This window comes from Bombus flavifrons, chromosome 3, assembly GCF_040668555.2.
Source record: "Bombus flavifrons isolate JBK064 chromosome 3, iyBomFlav1_principal, whole genome shotgun sequence".
NCBI lineage: Eukaryota > Metazoa > Arthropoda > Insecta > Hymenoptera > Apidae > Bombus > Bombus flavifrons.
The window spans coordinates 11,620,309-11,648,114 of NC_138444.1; the positions used below are offsets into that span (position 1 = coordinate 11,620,309).

Sequence of the window (27,806 nt, forward strand, 5' to 3'; positions counted from 1 at the left end):
TTCTATGATATTTTTATTAATCAGTATAGTACAGTTTTACTAATAGTAGTTTAATTGAATGTAGGATTTATTTTAATAAAGCATATTAGACAAATTGTAAATCATTGTAACAGAACATATCTACATAATCCGTCCATAATATTCAATTAAAAGGATTACCGTATAAAATGAAAAAAAGGAATGTTGCATTTTCAATTAGTGCAGAGAATATTTAAAAATGAAAAAAAGGAATATTTTTTTTAATGGAGTTTTTGTTCGCAGAATATGTAACGTAGCGTGAACAAGCATTATCGGATGTTTCTGCCAGTCGATGAGGTGTACAGCGCATACACGTATACATATAATAACACTTTGACCATCTTAGTTATCGAGATTTAAAGAATGTGATAATGTAATAAAAAAAAAATCACACGCCTTTGTATCTATGTTACTTTCGACTTCTGATTGTTCTACTGCCAAAGCATTCTTATTATACGGTAACTGCGACGTACCGTACACTTGTAAGCGATCTTGCTTCTTAAAGTTTTGTACTTCTATTAATTAAAACAAAATACAATGTTCTTGGAAATAAGTTCAGCGCGCGAACATCATTAAATAAAGTAAACGTTTCTTCAGTTTTATTTCACGAAATTGAAATTGTACCTGACCACACATATATATATATATATATATCGTAATTATTGTAACCATTAAATTAATTCTATTTCTGCTTTCATAAAAACTTCTTCTTTTTTCTACTGAATGAACATCGAAATCAAAATTGGTCCAAGGAACTTTTTTTGAGAAAGAGGATGCATTCAGAGAATCAGAATTTCATGGAATTGTGCAATAGCAATATTTTTCCCAACTGTTAAGACACTCTTAGAAAATTACCTATTACGTAATAAATAAAGCAACAAAATATTTTAGATTTAATTTCTTTGATGGAATATTTTATTTGAATGATAAGTTTGCATAATAAAAATTAAATATAAAAATAATATTAACTGTATTAGTATAATGTATGTTTTGAATTATATATTTCAATTTAATTTTCATAAAATACATAGATTTATTGCAACTGGTATTTATATCTAAGCATAAAATTTATATGATATATGGAAAGATAAGTTTATCATTTTATTTACAGTCCAGTTGGCTCGATTAACTGATATTTGTTAGTATTACCCCCAAAATTTTTTAGTTCCTCGACTAGGTCTTGTGGGTCTATTTTTCGGGAAACTATTAATGTTCGTTCATTTTTGGGACCATAACTATGCGACCTTAAACCGAGTTGTCTTGCAATCCTATAAAGAAATTGGAATGCATACTTAATATTTTCAATCCAACTGATTATTTCGAAAAATTGCATTAACGCACTTACTGATGGATTATTGCTCTTTCATCACTTGTAAAATCAACAGAAAATACTAAATCATTTCTCATGTCACCTGAAAGGTACTTTCTCATGATGTCTTTACATTTATTTCTTAAATCCTTTGCAGAGCAAGAATTTTGCTTTAATCCGAGACCTTTCCTACTCATTTGCTGTTGAATCCTGCAGATATAAAAGTAATATTTCTAAAATGTTTTACAAAACAAAATGAAGATTATACTTACATAACAGGTTCTACTATTCCCTGTTGTGATTTACCAAGACCACCACCAGTCCAACCCATTAATTTCATTAATTTTCTTCCAATATTGTCATCGGAGATAGTGTCATCTTTTAATGTACTCTTAGTCATTGTCGTTGCAGTTACATTAGCATTCCTATTTATATCGTGCTTAATCTAAACATTAAAATAAAGCTTTGGAAATTATTTTTGGAAGCTATTTTTGAAAATAAAAACGAATCTTTTTTATAAACCTTAATCGTATAATAATGCTTCTGTAGTTCATGTAATCCAAAAATGGATGCTTCTTTCTTCGCTGACTTTTGGTTAGAACTATAACCTTCCGCTAACAGTTTCGAATTTATAAAAATATTACATTTACTATAAAAGAAAAAGAAAAAAATAGGAAGATAATCCTGAGGAACAAGGAAAAAGAAAGGAAAGGAAAAGATATATATATGTATACTGTATACATACTAAGAGTCCTTAATTTTATCAAATTTCCATTCTAAATTTCCACCTGACACACTGACTGCATTAGTGAGTATATTTTGTGGTATATCTCCAACCCTTTCTATTATAACAATATCGCCAAATGGAGCCTCCTCCAATCTCCTTCGTTTCACAGGTACTTTATTAGATAATAAATTATGTGGCAACTTTGTGTTTTGTAATTGTGCTGATATTTTGATTGTATTCGAAGATGTTGAAGCAACTCTTCCTAAAAAATTATTCTTTAAGAAATGCACTTAAAGGACAGGTTTTCTTACACTTCTTTCATACTCAGCACATGGTAGAACTCACAGCTCTTAGATATACCTTTAACCTTTGAACTAGCAGCATCCGAAGCTTCCACAACTTTTCTTTGCAGTTTAATTTTTCGTTTTTCTCTATATTCACCAACAATATCTTGAGCTAACTCTGCAATTAATTGCATCGTCTCTTTAGGATACCTAAAAATAAATGTTAATGAAATATATGTAAAACGACTCATAAAAATATTTGAGCTAACGATTGGCAGCTAATAACTGTACCCACAGCAATTACGTTTTGTTTATGTCTATTGCTTTATCTCATTGAACAGGTTATACAATATATCTATTGTGAACATATATTGATAAAAAATTAGTATGCAGCACGAATAGCCATCTTAGATATATCTAAATAGATCCCATTAAATACTGTGACTTATTAATACAATAAATAATTGCCTATTTAAATACTTGTACAATTTTTGCAAAATTCATACTTGTATCTTGTAGCATTTATGTATATTTCCAAATTTGTTTGAAATTTTATCAACATAATCATGATACTCAAGTCTCATTTACAGTGTTAATGAAGTTTGGAAATGTTTCATATAACAGGTATAATACATTTATAAAAGACTTCTACGGGTTTGGATACTTTTGTGAGTTACAATATACAAACATATAATAAAACAAACTGCAAATTAATAAAACATAGATATCACATTTTAGATTCGACACTACCTGCACCCAAGCAATTCCACGTTTGTAAATACTTGAGCTAAACACACAAGTTCATCTTCTGGAAATTTATCCTTATGAGCTAAAAGAAATTTGCGTCTAAGTTCCCAATGTTCGTCGCATTCATGTTCTGTCTTATATCGTTCTACGTCCCAATCATCCTCGCCGCTCATTTTCATCACAATATCACACGTTTTATATGACAAATTACAAATTTATACATAAACACACTGGATGTGTACCATTTGTTACAAGTTGCACAAAACTTTCATGTAGATGTCTTATTAAAAGTACTTCAAACGCTTTTGTCTGACTTATGTGAAATACGTTACAAGACAGAAATATATTTAAAAATTTCAATATTAAGAAATAACGTATTATCGCAAAATGGCTTACACAGCAATAACACCATGGACGAAATATAATATAGATTTGAAATCTTAGGAAAGCTTAGAACTTAAGAAATTAATTAAGATTAGCGATAGAAAGATGGAACTAATCTCTTTATAAGGAAAATAAAAAACAAATTTTTCGGTCTGTAAAGCAAATTCTTGAACTATTCAGGAATTAAATTAAGCCTTTAACTCAAAAATGTTTCATGTATAATATCATTCCGATTTTCTACGTATTGGTATTAGTTTATTTTCTGCTTCATGACAATAATTTACAAATTTGCCGAAGGATGGCGTTATTCGGGAACTGCTTTATTTCATCACGTTATTTTCTTATTCTCAGATGCTGCAGTCTCATTCGCATGCACTGCGTTAGTCTTCCTATTCAAATATTCTAATTTATACCGTTACATCTTTCAACCACAGCATAGCTTAGATGTCCTATGTAATTAATTAATTATATGCAATTAATGCAAAATGCTCTATTTTGTGCACTATAGCGCCTTCTACCAGCGAGTCAGTGGTTGTAACATGGAACAAAATTTGATAGAGAGCGCTAGAATTTGACATAAGATATGGCATTTTACATCAATTCTATGTAATGTGTTAATTACGTAAGGAATCGGAATAATATTATACAGAGAATATTTCTGAGAGAAAGCATTAATTTAATTCCTGAATAGTTCAAGAATACGCCTTATAGACTGAGAAGTTTGATTTTTTAATTTTCTCACAAAAAGATTAGTTCCAGCTCTTTACAACTAGATGGTGATAGTATTTTCTAATTGGCCCGCAAATTAGAAAAAGAACTATTTCCACTGTTGTATGTTGGCCTTGGAATATAGTATCTTCGTGCTGAGAATACTTTTCATACCACAATAAATATGGCAGATATTTAGGAAAACCGTGTTTATTTAACTGGTTCATCCTGTACATACATATATCGTAGTAATACATATATATCGTGAACTGGTGTGCGAAGTTGAAACTAATTCTTTTTTTTGTACATAGGCATATGAAATTACATAGGAATATGTCTATAGGTATATATTAGATCAATGTGCCGAAATTAATAATAAAAAATATAAGTAACATAATCCGAACGTAATTAATGAAATATGTATTGCATTTATATCGACTTCCGATTTAAATATTAAAGAAAATAAATTTCATTTATTTAATTTTAACAGCAGTGAAGCTTCTTAACCTATTGCATAGAAAAAGATTTAAATAAGTCTGTTTTAGCAATAAATGTACATGACATAATTATCTATCGATAGTATAGAAAATTAAAAGTATACGCAATGGCTTCTATTATAACACGAACAATTTCATCTAAATGTAAATATCTCTCTCTCTCTTCCTCTCATTCAGTTTTTTATTGTTTAAATGTTTCTTCAAGTTATTGTAAACTCTAAGCATGTTGTTTATTACAGTATGGAGAGATTGGAGTGTTTTGCGACCATTACTCACATATTGCTCGAAGCATAAATTATGCACAAAACCTACAGTGCAACAAGAAATTGAAGATGGTAAAATTTTTATATCTCACATACTTGTTTTTATTTTTTTCTGAATAAAATATAAATTTATAATATTTTAGTTTCAAACACAGAGAGTCTGGAAGATATAAATCCATTAAGTCATCCAGATTTTTTTCATGTTTATGATATGTTTACTGTCAAAGACTTGTTTGATGCAAGAGTACATTTTGGTCACAAAGAAGGTTCTTTAAATGATCATATGAGACCTTTTATATTTGGATCTAGGCTAGGTCACTTAATAATCGATTTAGATCAAACCGCTGAACTTTTACGACAAGCATTAAATTTCACAGCCCACGTAGCTTCCAGAGATGGAGTAATTTTGTTCATAGCAAGAAATTCTCAAATTTCTTATCTTGTAGAAGAAACTGCAAAGCAATGTCAAGAGTATGCTCATACAAGGACTTGGAAGCCTGGAACATTTACAAATGCCACATGTGAATTTGGAGCTGTTACCAGATTGCCAGATTTGTGTATATTTTTTAATACCATGCAGTCTGTTGTTGAACAACACACGGCAGTGTCCCATGCAGCTAAAATGTGTATTCCAACAGTTGGTATTGTAGACACAAATTGCGATCCTAAACTTATAACATATCCAGTTCCTGGAAATGATGACACACCTTGCGCCATAGAGTTGTATTGCAAATTATTTAAGGAAGCAATAGTGAGAGGCAAGAAATATAAGGATGAAATGCAAGGGACAAAATATAATATAATTTCTGATCAAGTACCATAAATATGTAAAAATCTTATAAGTAAATTTTTTAATTATGAAAATATTGTTTTTATTGAATGTATATAGTAAATATAACAAAGTTAAAAATTGCAAAAAGCTACAATTATAAATTAGTGAATATGAAATGAGTTGAATAAAAACAACATAATATATAATATATATTGAAGTATAAGAAAAAATATATATTTATTGTGTTTCTTTTGTACTTGTTTTAATAGCTGTTTTATTATCTCGCAAACGATGCATAAATTTTGCTCCCAGATACTTTATTATCCTAAAACATAAAATAATTTTATAAAATATCTAAATGAAAATTTTGGTAAATCTAAAGTAATATACCATAATCCAATATTTGGATAATAAATTCCAAGGTACACCAGCTGTAGTATAGGTGGTTTGCAAATCCACACTTCAGAAAGCTTGTTTGCTATTGCAATTCCCATCAGTCTAGCACAACGTTCTACACTCACTTTATTTGCCGGATCTTCTTTCACATTTTCTCCATATTTCTATAAAGTAGAGATACACGAAAAAGAACTATAAATAGTTCATAATGTCAATATATTATATATACATACTTCACCACTTTTATCAGTGAATGCTTCCTTCAAAAAATTAGTATATACTGGCCCTGGACATACAATTGTAATTGGTATATTTTTATCAGTTTTTTCTAAAGCAAAAGTTTTACAATAACCCTGTGTATAATAAATATTTATTTATATATATACAGATAGATTAACGATTATATGATTATAATTAAAGTATTATACCCACATGTAATGCAAATTTATTTGCACAATATGTAGCAGAAAATGGTGATGCCGTAACACCAGCAATGCTTGAAGTGAATACTAAATGACCTGCACCTACTTTGAAAAAATATTTTGCTACTAATCTAGATAAAGCTATTGGTGAAAATACATTCAAGTCAAACATTTCTTTGTCAACGGATATGTCAATATTCTCCCATAATGCTCGTTGTGATCGTCCTGCATTATTTACAAGTATATCCAGCTAAAATTGATTTAATGTATAATCAAAGTATAATGTAATAAACGATCACAATAACAAAATATGTATTTACTTTGCCAAATTTAGCAATGATATTATTAAGTGCTGACTCATGACAATTTACATCACAAATATTTAGAACTAGTGTTTCAATGTCTGAACTTTTTAAATTTGTATTTCCTAAAAATAAATGAATTAGTATATTAAATTTGTGTAAAAGTATGAGGATAATTAATAGAAATAATAAGTATTATTATCAAAAACTTATTTACTTTGCAAGCAATTAACTTTTACTTTTTCCAATTCAGCTTCCCTTCGTGCCAACAAAATTAATTTGCATCCAGCCTCTGCCAAAACATATGCAAGATGTTCTCCAATTCCACTTGATGCTCCTGTTATCCATACTACTTTATCTTTTAAAGTATCTGGCAAAAATGTTAAAAATATACGTAAGAAGAAATCTTAACAATGCATATCACAAATACTTTTTTTGAAAAATATGCATAATTATTACTTGTAGGTTTGCCAAATTTTTCATAGATAGCAAGATGTAAGTCACAATCAAGGAACCAAGGGCAAATAAAGTAAACAAGACAATAAATTATAGTTATTAAGCCAATGACAGCTAAAAGATCCATATTACTAAATTATATAATTGAATCTGAAAAAATCTGAAAAAATTATATGAACATGAAAAGGTATTACATTTTAATCACATATTTTTATTTTAAGAGATTTTTTTTAAATCAGTATGCAATACATTAAATCTTATGTATTTTTTAAATTTATACTAACTATTGGTTATATTATGTTGTCCGAAAAGTTTCTTCCGTTTTATAAGGAAATAATAGACGCACAATGTTTTTTGTTTTATATTATTTTATTGAATTATGCACGAACGTAATAATAGAAATACAACGAAATGGATCATACTTAATTCAATAAAATAATATAAAACAAAAATTGGTGTTCATCTATTGCTTATCTATCACCTTATGAAACGAAAGAAACTTTTCGGACAACCTAATACTTTAAAATGATTTATATTTAATTATAATATAAAGTTCATCTGTACTTACAATTAAATCGGTTATAGAGAAAAAATCTGATTAATATCAAATCAAATTAAATAATATCAAATGATTAATATTAATATTCAAATAGAACCTTTATTAGTGCAAAAAGAAAGTGATATTATTAATTGAAGTACGTATATACTTGTAATGTAGAGATAAAATCACTTTACTTATATAATTACTACTTTTATGCTAATGCTTATCCTTCTTTATATGTTACTAGTTTACCAGAAATGACCAATCAGATTTGTATTTCATCATACACATAATGGAGTGATAATTATAGTACAATCGAGTAGGTGATTATATGTGAAAATATAAGTCGAAAATGTAGAATAACATTTTTCCTTATGACGCTTTGTTTTAGAAAAAATCGAGTTTGAAAATTTTTTGAAAATTAATTTGATTAAATATCAACTAGGCAAGAGAAACAATCAAAGGAAGTTATTATATACGTGAAAATAAGTAGAAAATATAAAATAAAATTTTCCCATTTAAGACCTCGTTTTTCAGAAAATGGAATTTAAAAGTTTTTAATTATGAACTGATCTTATATATGTATGATACATATTCAAATTTATTTTTCTCGAAAACGAAGCCTCAAATGAAAAAATGTTATGTTTTCTTATTTTTTGATGGAGAATGGCCTTTTGGTTGATTGTACTACGATTATCGTCCTACTCTGAAGGAAAGGTATATACATCTATGATGACATAAGTGAGAAACGTTAAAACCAGAATGCGGAATCATGTAGGGCAAAACTATTACACATTATATTATATACAATATTTAATAATAATATTACACGTAATATTGTAAAATGCAATGCCAATACTTTTAACCCAAATAGCATACGAAAAAATATTTAATATATGTATACATGGGAGAAATATTCAAGTAAGATAAAACGTTTTGTCTTTCGATTTATTATTAACAGTATTTATCATTACAACTATAGCATAGTATTGCTACAATTATAACAGCTTTCAGCTATTTATATAAGGCAGAATATGTAAAGGATATTTATATAATCGATTCTAGACATGAAAATGAGAAAAGTTCCTACCAAAAAATGTTTTTTGAGGCTTATTTTCCAAATCATAATAGTACTTTACGCTAGATATATGAATCAACTGATGAACCTTCCTCTCTATCTCACTCATACTTGATGTTTCTCATTCAGATCTCAACGAGATGAGACGAACTCAAAGAGATGACATCGGACATGCATAGAATTTTGACTGTCGATTAGTATGTAACAGTTAATGATCATATCGATTATAAACCTACCGTTATACTGGTATATAACCATGATAGCCTGGTATGTAACCATTTTTAATAATATTTTAAACGATTTATATATTTTTATATGACATTTTTTGTTTGGTTATGCTCATAGAATACATCTACGAAATATGAGGCACATAAAATGTGATAGCTGGATATTATCGAAAATATCAGTAACACAAAAACGTGTTGTTAAGACAACTTGAAGTATTGTAGGGAGCACAATTTTTCGTATAATTAAGTTCAAAATTTCGTATAATCAAAGTTGTCACCTTTCTTTTATATAGAACTATATATATTTTGATATACGTCGGTGTAGTCCACATTAAAATCAATTCAACGATTATAATCATTCGAGGACAAAATCACTTTTATAGAAATGTTTGGAATCTTGAATTGTAATAATCATTCGTGAATTGGTGTTTTGCTTATAATCTTTCGTTAAAACTATATTTAATATTAGATATTAAAGTTTGTATGATCATTTTTATTTGTATATGGTGACATCTACATAGTAGAGGAAGTATAGCTCGCGATATTATAATGTATGGAAATCTCCCATTCTTAATTAAAGCCTATAAAATACAAATTATAAGAAAACGAAGTTCGCAAACAGGATACAAAACAAAAGGGTAAGCACTTTCTGAATTAGAACGATAATTATAACAACAGAAAGGAAATAAACCAATTTAAATTAAATTTTATTGTTAAACTTACTCTCAGTCACATTTGTTTAACTCGTGAGTGAACCTCTTCAATCAAATTTGATTCACGTTAATATTGCGTTTCTGTCGACAGAGCAAAAGGTTGCCAGTAAAGCTGATAAAAATAGATAATTTACGTAAATATCGCGAGTTTGTTGCTACAAATTGCTAATAATTATTTTTTCTAAACTGATTACCACTTTCTCGTTCTCTCTTTCCTCTATTAACTAATAGGTTATCAAAATTAGTAAACAAGTTACACTATTCCAGAATACGCAACATGCTCAGGGTCGGCCATTTGTTAATTACGAGTCAGACATATAGGAAACATTCGATAATTGCACAACTGCACAAAAAGATCCTCTGCATAATTGCACAGTTGTCATTCCTACTATAGGAGCAAGTTCGCCTAACGCACCTCGAAAGTCGATAGCTCATCGCGGTTAAGTAATGTAACATTGTTCAATGTCGGATATCGCTGAGACAATATATACAGATACCAATTCAAAAGTACAACTTTTTTTATCGTTGACTTTTTTAAAATTAAACTTTTACTAACATATCTGTATGATCTGTCTGATTAAAATGAGATTAAACACGATACAATTTGAATTATATGTACTTACTGATATGTATTTAATTATCATTTATTAAGTAGGCAAATATGCTCCAAATCATAACGTGTTTGATGTCATTTTAATCAGAAAAATGTAAGAAACATATTAGTTAAGTTTCATCGATCACAAATCAAAAATAAGAAAGTTTGATTTTTGAGTTAAAAGTATCAGCTTATTGCAGGATTTTAACATTAGCTGAATGCCTTGACTCTCAGTCCCTCTTTCTCCTTGACTCGCGTAGTCCTTTTCTATGTTCAACACGTCTAAGATTTCAGTTTCGAGGAATAGGAGCATTTTTACCTCTACATAATTGCAACATTTGAATCCCGATTTTTGTGCAATTATTGAATGTTTTATGACTATTCGGCTTGACTTTATTTTCGAACGTGACAAGAAAGAACACAAAGAATGAGAAGAATGAATACGAGAGGCTGGCTGTCGAGCAGCATGTAACATATCAGGATTTCTAATACCAGAGTGTGACAACAACTATACATATTCTATTCGTTTTTTACCGAATGATGTCACTGTTTCTCACTTATGAAGTATGTGAATATGTAGTAGGTTGCTTATTTCGAATCAGAAATCAGTTGTTTATTTATCGAAACCAAAACTGTACCATGCGGTTAAATTTCATGAATTAAAATTTCATGAATTAAAATTTCATGAATTAAAATTTCATGAGTTTCATGCAATAAAATATCTCCAATATTCAAATTATATTCATTGGAAAAAAGAAAGATATAGATTTCATATCCAAAGATAACAGTTTTTATTACGAATATTAATTGACTATGAATTTATAGTATGTTTGGAAAAGGTGACTTAATTTTGATTGATTTTAAATTGATTTATTGATTATCGAAAAATGGAACTGCCTTCTTTATTGCAACAATCTCTCCAATTTTTAAAACACATAGATTTATCAATGATGATCGTTTTTACTGACCGTTATTATTGATGACCGTTATTGTTACGTCACGAGGCTTATCATAGACCGTATTCCTAACCGTCGCCCGTGGTATTACAGTATCGCAGGCAGATCGTTTTATATAACTGGCGAAATATATACGATGTAGCGACAAGCGCATAATTCTTATCAAGCAGTGAGTTCTAGAAACGTCGATTCGCCTTCGGTCCGTTATTTTATCCACACAAAGAAGGTGGTATACATGATCATAGGCGCGAACGGTGACGTGATCCGAGCGTAGTGGGGGTCGTCTCCCAGAGAAGACAAAGAAAAAATCGAAGGGCAATCAGTATCATTTGAGGATTCAAACGTTATGCATCGAGAGGTCCAGACGAATAAAATTAAAGTCAATTAGTCTAACGAATATATCGAGAAATATTATAAAGTCAGGTCGAATTCCTGTATCAAATTAATTGTATTTATCATTAAATAAATTGTGACGTGCTCATTATAATATTAAATATTGTTAGATATATAAGATTATATTAACCTTTTTAATTCAGTGTTAAACTCATTCTAACTACCTCTGTTATCTTAATCGAAACAGAGGAATGACTAATTCGCGGCGTCGATTATCCGAATCGTGGCGAGAATTTACGCCTCTCGCTCTCTCCGCGTCTCTCCGTGAACGGTCGTAACAAATATACTACAGTTTTTGTTGACACAAAATAAAATGTTTGAATACGTTGATGTTGATGCGTATCTTATTTTCACGATTAAAGCTATCTTCTTAGTTGTCTGAAGTACAGATATTCCTAAAAACAATTTACGATGAAATTTTGCAAACATCGAAGAAAAGAAAACTTTAATTTCCTAAGTCACTAATTTGCAACAAAAGAATTTACCAGAAGAAATGCTGCGGCGAGGAGTAAGGTTTTGAATTTTATGTCCAAATCTGAAGGAAATGTAATTAACATAATATAATCGTGAAGAATATTGTCCCACTGATGCATAAGAGATGCAATTTGATGAGTGCCATCAATCGAGATTACCTGAATGAAATTAATGTACTATAATTAAATGATTTGTAAATAAAGCATAAGGTAGCTTAATAATATCAACCACTTTGAATATTTTTATTACTTCTGGAAATATGGAGAGACCTTATTTACCAAAGTCTATAACATGTGACTGTATGTATAGTCATTTTGTTTCTTAGATGAAGGACTTCTGAAAATTTGTAAATCATAAATAACGTCATAAATAAATCTTCAAATCAGGGCACATGGAGCGTCGTGAGATCGACATCTTTGACGAATCGGCAAGCTACTCGAGAAGCGCGAGCAGGTAACAGTGACTATTATACTAGAATTAGCTGTAGTCACAGAAGTAACTCTAGTTGTAGTGCTAGGTGTATTTTGGAGCAATTTATATTAGTAAATAAGTGCTATTTAGTTTTAGTATGAAGATAATGACTCTTACGTATCTTCCTAGTAATACCACCTCATTAAAAATAGGGATATAGATATTCAAAGTGATCAAAGATATTAAAATATAAGCTATTATTAACTTATTATTATATATATATCAACATATATACAAATATGTATTAAATAAAATATACAGGCTGTCTCTAAAATCGTCGTACAAACGGTCGTGTGCAATATATAATTATATAATAAAATATGAAAAAATCGCTTTATTTTCTAAAAAGGTGAGTTTGAAAATTCGCCAGGTTGCTGTATATTAACTGTCAGCTTCGAGATATGAAATTTCTGTTTCTGCTCGTGTTTGTATTATTAAACATGATTTATGTCACGATTTGAAAATAATGTTACTATCGTTTTTCGTTTTATTTCTGTACCTAGCTGGGTCGTACCCCGATTTTGGGCACATCCTGTATATCGTTTTTTCTTCCAGACAAAAATTACCTGAAACTGGGATTCTTGATACATGCAACAATCACTAACATTTGGCCCGTATATATTACAAAGTCGCTTTCCTATTGCATCGTACACCGTAAAACTGGAACCTATTATATGAGAATTTTGTCCTATTGTGCCAATTAAATTGGGGCTTAGCACCGACATACTCTGTACAATGAAATTTTCATCTTTTTGTTATATGGTAAATAATAAAAATATAGTCAAGCTATTTTATAATCTTGTATACCGTCTGGATTTTACTCACGTGCGATTTATTCAAAGCAAACGTCCACATGGAATTCATAACCATGGTGAACGCGGTTTCGCCGCATTGGTCCACAATATTTAACTGAAAATCGTCGCGAGTCAATCTGGAGCAACTCCAACCGCTTGATTCATTCTTTGATTCTGTTTCCATTGCTAGGAATAACGTTTCAGCTTTTGGTACTTTTACTCTGTATTGGAATCTCTTTTTTAATCTACCGAGCACTATTAACATGAAAGAAAGAAACTTTTGTCATTTCTGAATTTTCTTCGATTTTAAAGATATGAACATTATGCGGTTTGTAAATGCAAACAGTAACTCTTGATGGGTTAATTCTTTATATGTATAATTTAATTTGACTGTAAAATAATGTTCGAAAAGCTTCATTCATTAAAAAATCGATAGTCAATTATACGCATGCCAAGCATAAGTTAATAAGTTATTTTTATCGACGTTGTTTTCGTTTAAATTTAGATGAATTACGAACATGTGCTGAGATCAACAATCTGCTGAATTTCCAATTGTTCCACATTAGATAAGAAGTGAGTTCCAGAAAGTACGGTCAGCTGTGATCTTGGTGTCGATATCCAATTCAATGTATTCACAGGAATCGGTCTTCTTTCTTGTTTGGTTTCTCCTGAACGAATTTAATATATCATCATATTTCATATATAATAGAATAGTTCATATGTAATAAAGATTTATTTTGCCCATTAAATATTATAACGAATACTATATTTCGATTATTTTACATATTTTTTCGCATTATGTACTTTGTGCATTTTTTCATTCTTAAGTTTCTCATAGATACATAAAATATTCACAGACTACTTATCATTATATTTTACATATTATATTGTATGTTATATGTTAACAATAATTTTATAAACATATTTTACATATTTTTATCAGGAAGATGATATACATACCTTGTGGTTGTGCCGTAATGACGGTTGGCCCCGAAAGGACAGGAACTGTATTGGATACCGAATTCTGTTGCATTTCTATATACTGGTTGGTTACCTGGTTTGGCTCTGCGTGATTATAAAAGTTCGTTTAAACGCGCGCTTCTTCTTTATGCGTCCTATTATACAAATTAATCAAATGATTCTATCATTAACCAGATGAATATTACTTTAAATACAGATTCGAACGTAATTCGTAATATTAACTTTAGTACAGCGAATTGTCAACATACTTTTGCGATTCTAATAATAATTTTATAATAATAATTCTAATAATAATTTAATTCTAATAATAAACATAATTTTGCGATACTTATGTATTTTTTGTTCTACTAGGTTTGTATATTATTATCTATTAGGTTAGATATGAAGATCACAGGGGAAGACACGATAAGTTACATATTCTATCCTTTAGGATTTTTTTAATTCTATATGTTGTCGATCAATCTTATAATACTAAAACTGTCCTCGTTATTTCACTATCAGATTAAATATATGTTTTCTATTGCTCTGTTGAACATTACAAAAATATTGATTATGATGACATTAACTATGTTGATTCTTTATGAAACATGTACACCTATTTTTCAAGACATATTTTTGCAGCACAGGCTATTAATCACGTTATGCTAAATTAGTGACTTATCACTTCCTTCTTTGCGGGCTTCGTAAAATTTACGGCGCAATAAAAGCGGTAATAGTAATATCAATAATAACGATGTTCAATAAGAATCACATTCAGGATAACCGAAGGGAATAAGAATCACCAGTTAACACTCCGAAGGTGACACGATTAAGGTCACTAGCTTCCATTTCTTCTCGCGAAAAATCGAGGATTCAATCGTGAATTGGTGCGTGAAAACTATTTACTATTTCAGCAAACGTGTCTTTTTTATCGCTACGAGTAAGAAAACCTTGTCGATTTAATTAATTTTAACGATCGTTAAGCGGCACAGGGAATTGCACGGATCGATTAGCAAACAGCCATGAATATTATCGCGTAGAAACAAGTCGTTTTATGTAGACAAATATTCAAAAACTTGCTCTTTTCTCGGCTAATACTTTATCTTTAATGTTTTTCAGGCTTCAAAAAAATCTTCATGTTTGTGAAATTCTTTTTTTGGGAGATCTAGATTTACACAAGTATCCAGTTCCGTTGATATCACTCCTGAAATTTCGTCCAGATACTGTTTGCTCGTGGTTGTTCGTCGAAAGTTCCGTAAGTCTCTTTTCGTTATCGTTGATAGCCAATCGCTTATCGTAAAACCGGATAAGCGGTATCGTTCTCATTATTGTCAAAGACAATGATCGATGTTTCTTATTATTCTTTTCCTGTATTATTAATAATCGAATAATTTTAATGATTTGCAACATGAACAATAGTATAGTGAAATAGATTATTGGAGGGACTGAGGTACACTACACACGCCCGCTCAGAAATCATACAACACTTATTCTAGTACGCCCAACTCTCTTATAACACGGTACTCTGAAAACACGGTATAACACGGTGAAAAAATTGTGGCAGCCCTCCTACAAAACGATCTCCATATAGCACGGCTTAATAAATTTATGCAATCCTCGTATAGCATGAATATTTCCATCATATTATTTTGGTTTCGCTTTAATATGGTTTCGATGCAACGCGGAAAGAATTAATCGTATTATACGAAGGAGAGTCGACTGTATTTGTTTTAAAGCTAATACAACTTAACTAATCGTAGAAAATTATAGTAACGCATAAGTCAAGATTTTGAGAATTTCAATTTAGTGAAACGTAATTCAACTTTTCAAAATATCGTCCCTTCGGTTTCATAATTATTTTCAATTGTAATTTTATTCTCTGTTGCGGTACATTTTCACGATTTTCAAAAATAGAACTCCTTCATTCCAGGAATAATTAAAAACCCTAATACCAAAAATACCGATATTCAACTATTATAGGAATGTTAAAATTGAAAAATTCCCACTGATCCCTTAACTATCTGAGAATTCTCTTTCAGGTCACCCGCGGTTCTCGTACTCTGGAGGAGAGAGAATTTCTGAACAAAACGAAACGTATACAATCCCGAGAAAATTATTACTAAAAACTCCGTCAAATCATCTCATCCTTTGACTATCCTTCGTAATGCTTCACGGAAGCTATTTGAGATCATTACCGGCCATTCATTCCATTAAAGACCAACGTTGTCTTAACGTAACATTTCATCTGCAACTTTTTCTTAGTTCAATTTACATTACTAAATTCTGCTTCTTCATATTTTGATTTTTTGAAAAAAATTTTTAAGAGTCTGATTAATATCTTTCTATAATTATTCTCTCTTTCGTTCAAAATTGAAATCACATCAGTCGTCGAAATTTGAAGAAGTATTTCTGAAATATTTATAATGCTGTAATAAATGTCATAGAAATTCTTTGCAAGGCTTTGAGTTATGTAGTGGACTTCTGTAGAGTTATCTTGATCAGGTTTTTTAATAACGTTGTTTAAATATGCTTAATAACGTTAACATAACTGAATTCTTATGGGAATGTTCCCACACCACCGAGGCAAATTCAATCAGTATTCATCTTTGTTCAGTATTTTACTGACGGTGCTACATAAATTAAACAAGAAATTTAAGGAAAAGGCAAAAATTGATCAAAAAACCAAGATCATGAAGAAGTAGGTTGAGAAATTTTCAGGATCTCACTGGTAATTATTTTTAAAATAAGAATTGATATATATATTAACGATAAGAATCGAACAAAATTCTATTATATATTCTGTTATATATTAGATAGAACTGAAAAGAATTTGTAAAACTAGAACTAGAATCGAATAGAAAAATTCGGGGTTAACCAATGTATCGATGAAGAACACGCAGAGACATTTCAATTGAAATATTCAACTCCATGTGTGTCATTTGTCAAACATCATTAGCATAGTATCATTTACCTATTATTTATTCCACCCTTTAAAAAGTTGTTTTAATTCCAAAAAACTGGAGACTCTAGAAACCTCCAGGGACTACGTCAAACGACTAAATCCTGGAAACTACTAAACGGCTGGTAAAAAGTTAGAGAATGAAACGTTACACGGACAACCTAATAACATTCTAATACTACAAAAGTGGATTATCGTCAAATTTTTCTCAAATTTTCCTACCAACTTTTCCAACAACACCATATATCAAATTATTCAAAAAGATTAACATTACATAAAAACAAAAAAGAGGGAGATTTTTTTGGGATTCTAAGGGTTGTCGGTTCCCTTAATCACTCGAATTGGCTGGTTCATTGGATTGATGTAACGCGTGATTATAATTTTCCGGTTTGGCGTGTTTTCTCAGGCACACCCCACACGCCTTTACTTGTTGCTGCTCCACGGTGATTCCATGCGCGGTTCTATCGATCCTGGTGTTCCCTATATAAGAGGTCGCGTCATCGGTAGTCGTGAAACAGCAGGTCGTCCAATATTCTACGTAATCCGTGGAGAATTGTCACGGTGGAAGCAGTGGTACAAGGGTGAACGCGCAAACCAAATAAAACACTGGCTTGTGCCACGCGAATGACTAACTAAAAATCAAGTAAGTTATCCATCAAATCAAACAGCGTCATTATATCATTTTTCTAATTTTATTAAATCAATCTTTCTAACTTGCGACGTATTCATCCCTTGTTTAAAAGTAATCTAACATCGAAGAAATTCACGTGAATAAGTTTAAAAATTACATTCTTTTTACTTAAGGACGAAAGTATTCGCATTGCTGAAGGGTTTCTCTGTTTCCTTGTAGAGATTTTCTATCACTAGCTTGAGTTTAGCCTCACCATCTGTTAGACTCATGGCATTACAAATCACCTCTGACCTTGCGGTCAAATTAACGGTAAAATAGATATGTATTACTCGTAATGCAACAAGTAATGTTTATAAAATTCTTTCTTCTGTATGTACAACTTACCGTTCGCGTTTTATATAAGTCAGAGGAGCTGAGTGGAAAAGTGATATAAGTGTATATTTCTATAAATAAATGCAGAAAGTGATATATAACATTCGTATTTGTTTGTGAGACCTTCTCATAAATTATCAAGTTTTTACAAGCACGAATAGTAAATCTGTTCTTGATTTTTCTGTTAGTGTAACTTCATTTAAAGTTTCCTCGAATTAAATATTTTATCGATTGTACTATTTTTCTCTTGAACCGTTCGTTCGCTATGAGTTCTCCTTTCCTTTCTTCCGAATTTCGTGAATTTTAATTCTTTTCATTCGTTCAAATTAGCATCATACACGCATGCTAAAAGCATATAGTTATTAAAAGAGATAAAGCGAATAAAATTCGTCACAGTGTCAAAGGATTAAAGACTAAAGTTTATGCGATTGATCAATATTTAACTTTCTATATTTCGCACGGTCTACTTGAATTCGGCATATTGGAAATCAAATAATTTGTCTTTGTATAAACGCAAATTTAAAGTCAGGTCGTTCGAGTTCGGTTAACTTGATCAATTTAATCGCTTGATCAAGGATCAAAGATAAATGAAACGCAATGTGTACAAAAACAGCCTATCGACAAAGCTTTCTCCGAATACCTTGAATGAAATTTAAGAGCACGGTGTCGGTGTTCTGATAGCCGGTTATCGATTCGCGACTGTACCGCGTATTTTCATGCTCCTTGATACGATTGACGCGATTCTGGATATTTCTTCGATAAAATGGTTATTGTATATACGTATATAAATACGTTATGAATACGCAGAAAGTTGTTGGTAATAGGAGGAGGGTCAATGTTAATCGGATTTCACGATGATGCGGCAAAGCTGATTGTACGCGTGGAATGCATTACGTCTATCGATCTGAGAAGCGTCGCGTCATTCAGGAACAACAAGGGGGAAGAAAGTTCTTCCTTAATGTCGAGACTATATCTTTTTTATCATTGGAAAAATTCATCGTCATTAGAAAATTCATCCTTGTTTCGTCGTTTTTAAATTCGTTATTTAACTCTTGCACGACGAAGTTCGCATTAATTCCAACTTATTATTACGAGTCAAATGTTACTTATGTCATTAAACATTTACGTTCATTGTTAATTAATATTATTCTATCGATATTTCGTAAGTGTCAGTCTATTGACTACAGTCTGCTGTATGAAGAATTTTATTTTTTATGTAAATTTAGTTATCAAGTAGTAAAAATTCTTTTCATTTAGATTTTCTCTTTATCGCTGTAAAATAAAATATTCGGTGCTCATAACGATGATCTAGTCTCTGTTGACTAAATTAAGTACTGTACTGTACTAATTTAGTTATGTACGACTAAATTAGAGGAGGAATGCAACAACACAGAAATAACGCGACAGTAAAAGAAGCATTCGTAACAAGAACGATCCTTATCAAATTTTTCTACCCTTTAAATAATGTACAGTAACGATACGTTCTAGTTGCCAGATACTATAATAAATTCACTGCGTATTATATAAAATGATTTTTGCCTTAATTTATGATCTATTATGGAATGAAAATGAAATGGTTTCTATAAAAACTTTTGTCGCGAGAATAACAACTTCATGATTTAATTAGGTACGATTATTCTGTAGTATAATTGTAGTAAATGGATACACTCCTACAAATCATATTATATATATTGAACAGAAATCGAAGATTTTATAGAATATTCTTTTGCTTTCTTGGGGGTAGACAGTCGTATTTTTGTTATAAACTCATCAACTATAATAATATATATCATTTATGATAGCTGAAAAATATTTTATACACGATACAAACATATGAATTTCAAGTTAATTTTAATTTAATCCCATTGCGTCTCAATCATTCTATAAATATTTTATAAATACAATCGATTACCTGAGCATCGAATCATCGATTGATGTAGAATTACATCAATCTTTGTAACGAAAAAGTCGATCGACCAGGGCGTAGAGTGTAGAGCAATCCCTGTTGCATCACTAGTTTTCACTACTACGTCTTCTGTTAAGAAGGGACTTCGCTGGCCTTTTTGCGGAATCGATATCGACTGATAAAGCTGATTAAACAGAACTACTAACATACTTTCCATTCTCTTCTAACGCTCGTCATCCTCCTCGATGTTCTTATCCATTTTCTACAACCAAACTGAACCTCCTAGATATTCTTAACATAAGATCATAAAGTGAAAGCTTCCATTTCCTGTTATGGGTCGACTTTTCTGTACTATGACATTTGGGTAGGCAACCTGTTGAAGATACCATAAAGTAGCTTTCCTTTAATACTGGGATCGTCTGTTGCATGATTGCTTTAGAAAAGCAGATTCGATGCTAACATTTACTAAATCTGAAGAAAATTTAGAAGACGAATTTTTAGGAAATACGTACATACGGGAACAATATATAACTTTTAGTGTTATAACTGAGAAGCTTTCTGCAAAACAGTGTACGATTAAGCATATATTCCTTCAGGAGTTACACTGCAATTTTGATCTACGTTAAAAATGAAATTTAATAGATTCCATATTACGCTGTAAAATGTATTTTTCAATGTATATATTGTTTGTGGACTAAAATTCACTGTCCAAATAAATAATACATAAAATATATATTATACATCTATATGTCGGAGAAAGGTTGGAATTGTGGGCGTTCGATGATCTTTTACTTATTTTACCATCGCGGATGTAGCTAATGTTTATTGGTACGAATGTGGACACTACAAGAGGCTATGAGTAATAGCGGCAATAGGATGGTCGATATGATTTTTTTTCTATTTATTTATTTAAATTTTACAATTTCTCCAGTAGGACATTTGGTAAAATGTTATATCTTTGTGTTGTAATAATATAACATGTGGGTGGTTACCCCCAGCGGGGTACCATCTTCGTGTTTGTTAGGTTATGTCCTTTGTGAGATCTGTTGGGTGTTTCCTTTTTAGTCTTCTTTCTATGTTTGACGTGTTGATCGTTTCCGCTGCCAGCCGGTTCGGGTACGTTGCTATTCTTTCTCTGTACCTTCTTGCGTATCTGCTAATCTCCTCCTTGACCGTTGGTATTTCAAGGTCTTTCCGTATATCTTCGTTTCTGACGTACCATGGTGCGTTTACTATTGCTCTGAGGATTTTAGCTTGGATTATCTCTACTTTGCTTATATGGCTCATTGTTGCTGTTCCCCATAGTGGTATTCCGTACGTCCAGACTGGTTTTATGATCGTTTTGTAAATTTTTAATTTGTTTTCTATGCTTAGTCTGGATTTTCGACTTGTTAAACATTGCATTCGTCTCCTTGCTGTCTGTATTTTGTATATTATTGATTTAATATGTTGTTTCCATGTAAATCGCGTATCTAGGTGGAGTCCTAGGTATTTGACTTGCCTTGTTTGTGTTATTTGCGTGCCGTTAAGTATAATGTTTGGTGGTATTTGTTTTCGCAGTGTGAATGTAATGTAGTTGCATTTATCGGGGTTTGCTTTAATTTGTTTATCTTGAAGCCACTTTTCTATTTTTGTGATATGTTCTTGTAGTAATGTGACTGCTGTTACAGGGTTAGTGTGCCTGACTAGTACAGCTGTGTCATCCGCAAATGTCAATATTTTGCTATTGGTAGTTGTTGGTATGTTGGCCGTGTATAATGTATATAGCATTGGTCCTAGGACGCTTCCTTGCGGAACCCCTGCCTTGATATCTTTAACTTCGGAGTATGTATCTTTAAGTTTTACTACAAAGGTTCTGCTGCTTAGGTACGAATTTAATAAATGATATATTTGTTCCGGGAATTGTTTCCTTATTGTTTATAGAAGTGATTTATTACTAACTATCTGCTTAACTAACCCCCCGATCCAAATGAAACTGTCCTTATATATTCCTGTCCCCACGGGACAATCTTTATTCTTAATGAGGGCCATATAATCATTCCATACCTCTGTCAGGTACACGTCCCTCCCGTGACCGTGGCTACGTCCAGTGACCCGCTATGTCACTTCGAGCCCGAACCCATCGTCATAAAGCCAGATTGAAACATTAGAACTATCTTTTATTTTTATTACTTAAGTGTAGCTATAGTAAAAGTCTGGACTAGGGTATTGGGGTTTTTCCCAACATTCCAGCCGGGAAATCCCGACGTTCTTTCATCTCCGACATATAGTTTGTGGACTAAAATTCACTATCCAAATAAATAATACATAAAATATATATTATACATCTATATAATAATATATAGACACATAAAAATAGTTGAATTATCATGAAATCTTTTTTCACTTTGTAACTATATATAGAATGAACATATATTTCAATATATGAACATATATTTGAATATACATATGAATGAACATATATTTATGAATATATATTTCGTAATATTATATTTCATAGACATTCGTAAACAATTCTACGAAGAATGTGCAAACGATTTACAAAAATCTATAAATGCAAGATTATAACATTTATTTGCTTTTAAAGGTAAAATGTTGCCTCAAGAATGGCTATTAGTGTCTCTACTCATGGGGTCGGCAACAGCGCTGGCACCCATGCCCCATCATTCGATGGAGGAATCTTTGAGGAGTGCTTTGGATGCCATTACCAGAAAACAACGATCTCTGGATACGAATTCGCAAGACTACTACAATGATTTACGCTCGTTTAAATATCATGGTGGAGAGGGAGACAGGAAGCTCGACAGAGAACGTCAGGGTGAAAGGGAAATAGAAGAGGAAGACGAAGAAATAGAATTTTTGCCTAATGGTACTCTTTCATATGATGGCTTAGCACGTTCGTGCATAAGGTTCATGCACAACCATCACGATGATTTAGCATATTTCATTATTCATTTTCATACAACACCTATTTTTATATCGGCTATTCCATTTTATATAGAGTACTTTAATTGGTCAAGTCCGAAGAAAAAAATAAAATTATTTCTCTTAAAATTTTGTTTTTGAAAAAATTAGAGATCGAAGGTTTATCGTGTACGTGCACGTTTCGGATCGAATAAAAATGCAAATGTACTCGTTCTATGCGTACGTGTTTTATTTATATGTATACATAAACCGAGTATATATTATGTACTTTTATTCACGTTGGAGTTAGCTAAGTGCATGTATAATATTTTTACGAAAACAAGATCTCAAAGAAAAAAGCTTTATCATGTTTATTCTACTTATTTCTTTTATCTTCAATTTCCTGCCCAGGTATACTCATTCTGGAACACTCTATATACCGTAGCTCATAAAATTTACTTAGAAAGATCAATCAAATCTTAAATCATAAATATTTTCTACATAATGGAAATTTGTTCTAGAAACTGGACAACTAGAAACTGTAGGAAATGGTTTTCAAGATTTGAATAATAAATTACTCGAAAGAGCATTGATTGATTATCTAGAGAATGTACCCCAACAGCAGGTAGCGTTTCTTTCTTCTCTTGTTATACTATATTTCTATGAAAAGAAAGAGCTGCATTGTTTGGTAATATCCAGGAACAACCAGTCACATCGTTATTTCGAGAACGTGAGCGAGGTTCCAATCGTAAAAGGGGCTATGGTCCTGAACGATCGAATATTGATAATAAGGAGTTGGCGAAATTGTTTCTAGAAGAACTGCAGGATGGCTCTCCGTATAATCTTGGAGATACGGATGACGAAGGGTATATGGACTCTCGTCAGATGCTCTATGATCGATACAGAGGCGATCGAGGCAACAAAATATATGAGTTAGCGATTGATATGAATCTTAATACTCAACTTTATTGGACTAACGATAACCTACATAATTTTAAAATATAATAGCTTGGACTAAATTATTTAATTTTAAAATAATGATTTATTTCATTCAATTCATTTTAATTTATATTTTAATCTATATTTTATACGATAAACATTGTTATTTCTTAATACAAAATAATCCTTATAAAAAATATTTCGTATATTTATTAATGTTAAAGTTTAAAAATATGGTGAAATTTAAAATACTGATGAAACTATGGATAATAGGAATTCAGGTCCAATGTCCTGGGGTGCATTGTTGAATAAAGAGTCTATGGCCCGAGGTCAGAGTCGAGAATCCGACGAAAACGATTTCGGCGACCGGGAACAAGACCCAAATTTGTTGTACCTCTCAATGGGCGAACGAAGAAACATGAATGGTGGGTATTCCATAGGACGACCCCTGAGGACCTACAGAAATATGGCTAAACGGTATTTAGTTGCTAAGAGGAGCCCAAAACCTGTATCTACATCTACCAAAAAACAGATTACCGATCCCAAGGTAAATCAGCTGAGAAGTTTTCTAGAAATTCTTTAGCAATTTGTAATCGAATATTACATGCGTGATTAAATATTTATTCAACCTTGATCTTAAATAAATAGATACTTTCATTTTAAAATATACTTAATTTTTATTTTTTTTTTTTTTATCGTACATTCAAATGACTTAAATTTAAATTTAAAATAAAGTATCTATTTATTTACATTTTAAGGTCGCTCAAGATCTGGGAGCACTGTTTGGCACTCAATCCGTGGATAATCAAAATCATACTCACAACTTCAAGCATGATCACAGCCACGATCACGACCATGATCATGACCATAATCACGATCACGATCATGAACATGGGGATCAGCATAAACATGAGAGTTCTTCGGAAGCGCCAAAGGTGACTCCTTCACCAAAAGGGCAAAAGGAGAATGTGACAAAGTTAGGCAAATCAAAATCTATCGAGGTGAGAAAGAAAAGCGTCGATTGGTCTCAATATTTTGGTATTGATAGAAGAAAGAAGAAAGCTACGTTGATGGTTGGCCAGGGGACTCCGAATCAAGACGATGAATGGATGTTACAGCGATACTATGAAGTAATTAAGAGAAGTAGAAAATGTTCTTCTTTTTCTTATTCTTTTTCTAATCGTAAACTCAATCTATAATGGTTGAATTAATATATCGGTTTATTAGAATATGGTAGAGAATCTGAAGGCAAACGACCGAGAATACGAAAAGGAAGCTGACGAAAGAAAAGACAGGTTGGATCAATTGGATCCCAGGCAAAAAACCGTTAAGGACTTGATTATTGAGGAAGCTTTGAAATACAGAGATTCTGAAAATGGTATAGATATGCAAAAGGTATGACTCGTTTAAGGAAACCAATCAATATACATGACACCACAGTTAGCGTTATGTATATATCAATATTTTATAATGTTTAAATAAAATGATAGGTAAAGGATAAGATAATGGCACGAATTGCATCTGCCTATTCCTTCGAAAAAATGAGAAAAGCTCTAAACGAACTCAGGAACAATGTGGCGACTAGGATAGAGGCTCAAAAGGCAACTCATGTACAGGGTAATCAAACCTCGAACTTCCGAGAGAATAGTAGCAACTCTAAATCCAAGGATAAACGTATCAACAATTTAATAGAAACTGAAGGTGCAATTTGATTAATCATTATATTGTATTATACTCTTTAGTACCAATACATTATATTAACTATTATATTTTGTGAAAAGCCGTGGAAGAAAATAGAGCCTGTCCAGAGCTAGAACTGATCGAGAGACGATGCAGAACAGTAGACACTTTAGGTGGAGACGAATCACAGATGCTCTATCTTCCTTGTGTCATGCTTCAAATCTGCAAGGCCTGCGTAAATATTCTTACTCTAATCTTGATCATTTAAAAGTCTCTATTTAAAACTCTAGTTACTCAATTTGTCGAATACAATTCCATCCTATCTCATTTTATTTATTTGTTTATTGTTTACGGGAAAAAGGGAAATCCCATTAAAATATATAAAGCCGAATAAAATAAATTTCCTATTAATTTCAGGTACAGAACGACCTAGAAGAAGAATGTTTAGGTAACTATGCAGTGGAAGCGGGAAAAATCTGCGACGCCCAAGAAATAAGAGAAGGACCAAAGAGCAGAGAAGCGTGCGCCAGCACAGCTTTAATATTGTCGCAATTACAGACTCCGACAGCAATCTCCGATCAATGTCGCCTCGATGGAAACGACTCTTGTTTACGACGTTATCATTACCAATACTGGCATCGTTACCTTACTTACCCCTACAACGGGCGACGATTGAACAGCGTCTATGATATGACCAGCTCTCAACAGTCTGACCGATAAAAAAACAAATTATTAAAATTAAGTGAGACGATGTCGAGAAACGGGTGTGGCTTTTCAACAAATCAGTGACCTCGAACCGAGCTTCATTTCTATAGTCAACTTTCAGCATTTCGTTTATTTGGTTTGCAACCGAGAGAAAAAGAAAAACGTTGAAGTCAAGGAATAGAGGTTAAGTTGTTCGAAACAATATATCATCCAAGAATGCGATAAGAGTCATGTTACTTTTATTGAGCGGGTAGGTTCATTTAAGACGAAAGAGACAAAGAATCAAAGGATCGAATAACTTTTAAAGTCGATTCGAGAACATGTCGATGAAGATGGTTGAAGTGGCTTCGAGTTTTGCGTACATGATTGTGTACAACAGATTGATTCCATTACATGTGGATATCGTTTAATATAATAAAATGGAAAAAGAACGACTGAATTTTGAACTATTTGCGAGGTGTATTTCTTTTTTTTTTTTTTTTTTTTTTTTTTCTAGTAATAAATGTAACGACAAGCTATGAGGGACAATAATTATCAAACGAAATTTTTGTCATTATTTCCCTAGAATGGACGAACTTCAAAATTTCTTATCTCGCTAATAATATAAAGCCATTTGAACTTTAAAAAAAGTAAAAAGTTTGGACGAACGCCTCGCAGAAGAAATTATCAGTTATATAATAAAATACATTAAAACAGTCGTTGAACATCAGAGAGCATAACATACGATGACGTTTAATTTTTTTACACTAGATGATTTTCAGCAATTTCCTCGCAATCACGTAATAAAAAGTTCACTTTTCTTACTTTGTTCAGATTAAATTTACCTGAATACTTCCAAATAATGCTGCATAATAACGCGGTAAAGTATCTTATTTATCTATTTTCTTCCATTGTGGAATATCAACATGCAACATAAATCTACCGAAATATATCGATATTAAAAGATATTTAATGAAGTTTAAAAAGGTACACCATGATTCTATTCTAGTGTAAATTTATATTTCGTCGGATAAAAGATCAACGTATGTATATCTATGTCTGTCTTTATGTTATTAAAACCAGAAATACATTCTATGTGTCAGTCCTATATTCAAATGTAATAAATATATTTCAAAATAATTGTCTCATATTGTTTATTGAAAATCTTGATGGTACATTAATAAGGGGGTATTTTTTAATAATTAAGGATTATTAAACTTAGTATTCGAATCGATACTCATATC

At 31.3% G+C, this 27,806-nt stretch overlaps 6 protein-coding genes and 1 long non-coding RNA gene across 19 annotated transcripts; 4 read left to right on the forward strand and 3 right to left on the reverse strand.

The window, feature by feature from the left end:
• Positions 1-910: 910 nt before the first annotated feature.
• On the reverse strand, positions 911-3,512 carry LOC138178456 (NF-kappa-B-repressing factor). Its single transcript, XM_069110329.1, has 7 exons — positions 3,089-3,512; positions 2,415-2,548; positions 2,073-2,316; positions 1,850-1,976; positions 1,600-1,772; positions 1,364-1,537; positions 911-1,286 (listed from the first exon to the last, which is right to left on the reverse strand). The coding sequence occupies exons 1-7, from the start codon at positions 3,262-3,264 to the stop codon at positions 1,124-1,126; spliced, it is 1,191 nt and encodes a 396-aa protein (XP_068966430.1). The 5' UTR covers positions 3,265-3,512; the 3' UTR covers positions 911-1,123.
• Positions 3,513-4,109: 597 nt separating this feature from the next.
• On the forward strand, positions 4,110-6,361 carry mRpS2 (mitochondrial ribosomal protein S2). Of its 2 annotated transcripts, XM_069110356.1 has the most exons (5): positions 4,111-4,407; positions 4,489-4,611; positions 4,704-4,818; positions 4,914-5,009; positions 5,081-6,361. In XM_069110356.1, the coding sequence occupies exons 3-5, from the start codon at positions 4,782-4,784 to the stop codon at positions 5,758-5,760; spliced, it is 813 nt and encodes a 270-aa protein (XP_068966457.1). In that variant the 5' UTR covers positions 4,111-4,407; positions 4,489-4,611; positions 4,704-4,781; the 3' UTR covers positions 5,761-6,361. The 2 variants fall into 2 exon arrangements, with proteins under 2 accessions (XP_068966458.1, XP_068966457.1); XM_069110357.1 differs by having other exon boundaries at positions 4,110-4,520; positions 4,723-4,818.
• LOC138178461 (dehydrogenase/reductase SDR family member 7) lies at positions 5,911-12,035 on the reverse strand. Of its 4 annotated transcripts, none has more exons than XM_069110343.1 (8): positions 11,408-12,035; positions 7,289-7,435; positions 7,047-7,199; positions 6,848-6,954; positions 6,538-6,777; positions 6,339-6,458; positions 6,100-6,269; positions 5,911-6,034 (listed from the first exon to the last, which is right to left on the reverse strand). In XM_069110343.1, exons 2-8 carry the CDS (start codon positions 7,410-7,412, stop codon positions 5,947-5,949), a joined length of 1,002 nt encoding a protein of 333 aa, XP_068966444.1. In that variant the 5' UTR covers positions 7,413-7,435; positions 11,408-12,035; the 3' UTR covers positions 5,911-5,946. The 4 variants fall into 4 exon arrangements, with proteins under 4 accessions (XP_068966444.1, XP_068966445.1, XP_068966446.1 ...); XM_069110344.1 differs by having other exon boundaries at positions 11,379-12,035; XM_069110345.1 differs by having other exon boundaries at positions 11,375-12,035.
• On the forward strand, positions 8,413-10,984 carry LOC138178476 (uncharacterized). The gene is made up of 3 exons (XR_011172715.1): positions 8,413-8,747; positions 9,034-9,171; positions 9,250-10,984. It is a non-coding gene; the product is annotated as an uncharacterized LOC138178476 (long non-coding RNA).
• Positions 12,036-12,100: 65 nt separating the features above from the next.
• LOC138178466 (phospholipid scramblase 2) lies at positions 12,101-20,448 on the reverse strand. 3 transcript variants are annotated; one of them, XM_069110354.1, is made up of 7 exons: positions 20,362-20,448; positions 14,488-14,592; positions 14,046-14,195; positions 13,559-13,782; positions 13,300-13,461; positions 12,274-12,420; positions 12,101-12,183 (listed from the first exon to the last, which is right to left on the reverse strand). In XM_069110354.1, the coding sequence occupies exons 1-7, from the start codon at positions 20,375-20,377 to the stop codon at positions 12,151-12,153; spliced, it is 837 nt and encodes a 278-aa protein (XP_068966455.1). In that variant the 5' UTR covers positions 20,378-20,448; the 3' UTR covers positions 12,101-12,150. The 3 variants fall into 3 exon arrangements, with proteins under 3 accessions (XP_068966455.1, XP_068966454.1, XP_068966456.1); XM_069110353.1 differs by lacking the exon at positions 20,362-20,448 and adding an exon at positions 15,291-15,613; XM_069110355.1 differs by lacking the exons at positions 12,101-12,183; positions 12,274-12,420; positions 20,362-20,448 and adding exons at positions 13,010-13,143; positions 15,291-15,613.
• On the forward strand, positions 12,419-18,074 carry LOC138178473 (uncharacterized). Of its 7 annotated transcripts, XR_011172710.1 has the most exons (5): positions 12,419-12,561; positions 12,649-12,715; positions 13,289-13,495; positions 14,471-14,608; positions 15,607-15,694. XR_011172710.1 is itself a non-coding variant. In XM_069110370.1 (4 exons), exons 1-4 carry the CDS (start codon positions 12,522-12,524, stop codon positions 18,072-18,074), a joined length of 465 nt encoding a protein of 154 aa, XP_068966471.1. In that variant the 5' UTR covers positions 12,419-12,521. The 7 variants fall into 7 exon arrangements, 1 of the variants encoding a protein (XP_068966471.1); XR_011172711.1 differs by lacking the exons at positions 14,471-14,608; positions 15,607-15,694 and adding an exon at positions 14,033-14,130; XM_069110370.1 differs by lacking the exons at positions 13,289-13,495; positions 14,471-14,608 and adding an exon at positions 17,853-18,074 and having other exon boundaries at positions 15,607-15,742.
• Positions 17,949-27,702, forward strand: LOC138178441 (uncharacterized). The gene is made up of 10 exons (XM_069110305.1): positions 17,949-18,089; positions 22,943-23,224; positions 23,781-23,884; positions 23,959-24,191; positions 24,472-24,745; positions 24,957-25,328; positions 25,426-25,593; positions 25,689-25,899; positions 25,980-26,113; positions 26,296-27,702. Exons 2-10 carry the CDS (start codon positions 22,948-22,950, stop codon positions 26,596-26,598), a joined length of 2,076 nt encoding a protein of 691 aa, XP_068966406.1. The 5' UTR covers positions 17,949-18,089; positions 22,943-22,947; the 3' UTR covers positions 26,599-27,702.
• Positions 27,703-27,806: the final 104 nt, after the last annotated feature.